General features: G+C 35.8%; 1 protein-coding gene across 1 annotated transcript; it reads left to right on the top strand.

The window, feature by feature from the left end:
* The first annotated feature begins 782 nt into the window (after nucleotides 1-782).
* LOC141719174 (uncharacterized) lies at nucleotides 783-1,613 on the top strand. Its single transcript, XM_074521555.1, has one exon. It carries the CDS (start codon nucleotides 783-785, stop codon nucleotides 1,611-1,613), a length of 831 nt encoding a protein of 276 aa, XP_074377656.1.
* Nucleotides 1,614-2,134: the final 521 nt, after the last annotated feature.

The following is a 2,134-nucleotide window of genomic DNA, read 5'->3' as shown; positions in this document are numbered from 1 at the left end:
CAATCATTAGATAATTCACCAAAAATCACAATATAATCACATATTAATTATTTATCAATAAAAATAACTACACGCTATGTCCCGGATATTACATCACCCCTCTCTCTGCTAAATTTTGCCGCCACTCTTACCAATCTCAACATATCAAATCTCTAGTAGTTAAATTAGGACTTTCTAATTAGGGCTTCAGGTTCTTCAGTTGAATTGGGGGTCTAATTAGGGCTTCCAGTGAAGGTGTTAATTCAATTAGGGCTTCCAGTGAAGGTGTTCATTGCATTTAGGGCTTCCAGTGTGGTGTGTTTGTGTGTGTGTTTGCATGTTTGCGGTTGCGATTATGGTGTGTGTTTGTGTATGTATATTTATTTGATGAAAATTATCTATTATGTTGTACCTTCTCAATTTATTTCCTAATTGCTTGTAGATATTTGGTTGTATGCACTATGCGTTTTGACCGAGTATTGTTTTTGCACAAATGACCGAATTAGTGTTTGGATGCTTTGGGTAGAGTTTAGGACTGTTAAAATAGTGTTTGGATGCTTTCGGTAGAGTTTAAGACTGTTAAAATAGAAATAAACAAATAGGTCCTAGATCTGTTTTTGTATCCACTCTGTGTTTTGACCGAATACTATTTAAAATAAAAAAAAAGGTTTATATTTACTACGGGGAGAACTACCTAATTCTTATAAATAAAAAAGTAAAAACTCAAATGTACTAGGTTTAAATGAGTATGCATTTAATAAATGTTGTCCATTATGACATTTTGAACTTTCTTAATTGTAGTGATGGACGACATGCATGAAATTTGGATAAACCTTCCAAAGTTCAGTGAAGGGTATATCAAGGGGATCAAGGCATTTATTAAGCATGCCTTCCCTAAAATGGTTGTAGGCGATGAAATGACATACCCTTGCAAAAACTGTAAAAACATCAAGTGGCATTGTCAAGATGTTTTCTACGATCATCTTATCTGCAGTGGTCCTGATCCATTGTATGCAAACTGGATCGTAGAAATTTCACGAGTCGGCATCCCAAATTTTGTAAGTACTGAGGATAGTGGTCGTAACTTAGGTAACACTATATATTTTGGAGATAATCTAGAAGAGATGTTGCATCGTGCGAATGGACCAAATGCAGATGCTTGGAAATTTTATAGCCATCTGGAAGAGGGAAAACTTCCCTTGTATCCAAGATGTAAAAACTTTTCTAGATTAAGTTTTATTGTCCGACTTTATTCCTTGAAGTGTGTTCATGGAATTACGGAGTCAGGGTTTGGGAAAATATTAGAGCTGATCAAAGAAGCATTTCCAGAGGCAAGTATTCCCTTATCTTTTAGTGCTTCGAAGAATATAATTAGACATTTAGGTCTTGATTATAAAAAGATTCACGCCTGTCCAAACAGTTGTATGCTATATTGGGGTGAAACTGAAAAGGAAGAAAAATGTAGAACTTGTGCTCTATCAAGGTGGGTTGTAGTTGAAAAGTCAAACACGAATGACGATGAAGCGCAGAAGATACCTCGCAAAGTCCCGGCAAATGTGATGCGATATTTCCCACTATGGCCAAGGTTACAGAGATTATTAATGTGCAAAGATTATTCAAAACTGATGGTATAGCATGCACTAGGACGTAAAAAGGATGGCAAACTTAGTCATCCTACTGATGCGGAGGCTTGGAAGAAAATGGATATCCTTTATCCTTAATTCTCCTTAGAAAATAGGAACATCAGACTAGGGCTAGCAGCTGATGGATTCAATCATTTCCGTTCGATGAATATTAATCATAGTACTTGGCCAATAGTTCTAGTAAATTACAACCTTCCTCCTTGGTTATGTATGAAGCGAGAGAACCTTGTTGGGAATATGTTGTGAACTTGATGATCTCATTAACAAAATACCTTAGTAGATTCAACTTAGTGAAAAATGTAACACTCGATGGATGATCAAATATAGTCCCGACGGATGACTCGATATAGTCCCGATGGATGATGATTTGACATCCATCGAGTGGGTAGCTTATGTAACAATAAGTCATGAAGCACATTTCTGCAAACACCTTTGTATAGATTCTGTAGTAGCATATAAGTCATGTTGACTTTAATTAGATATGCAGAATAGGTTGATTAATTGTAAATATA

The sequence above is a fragment of the Apium graveolens genome, chromosome 4, assembly GCF_009905375.1.
Source record: "Apium graveolens cultivar Ventura chromosome 4, ASM990537v1, whole genome shotgun sequence".
Taxonomy (NCBI): domain Eukaryota; kingdom Viridiplantae; phylum Streptophyta; class Magnoliopsida; order Apiales; family Apiaceae; genus Apium; species Apium graveolens.
This window is presented reverse-complemented; position numbering and strand designations above follow the sequence as displayed.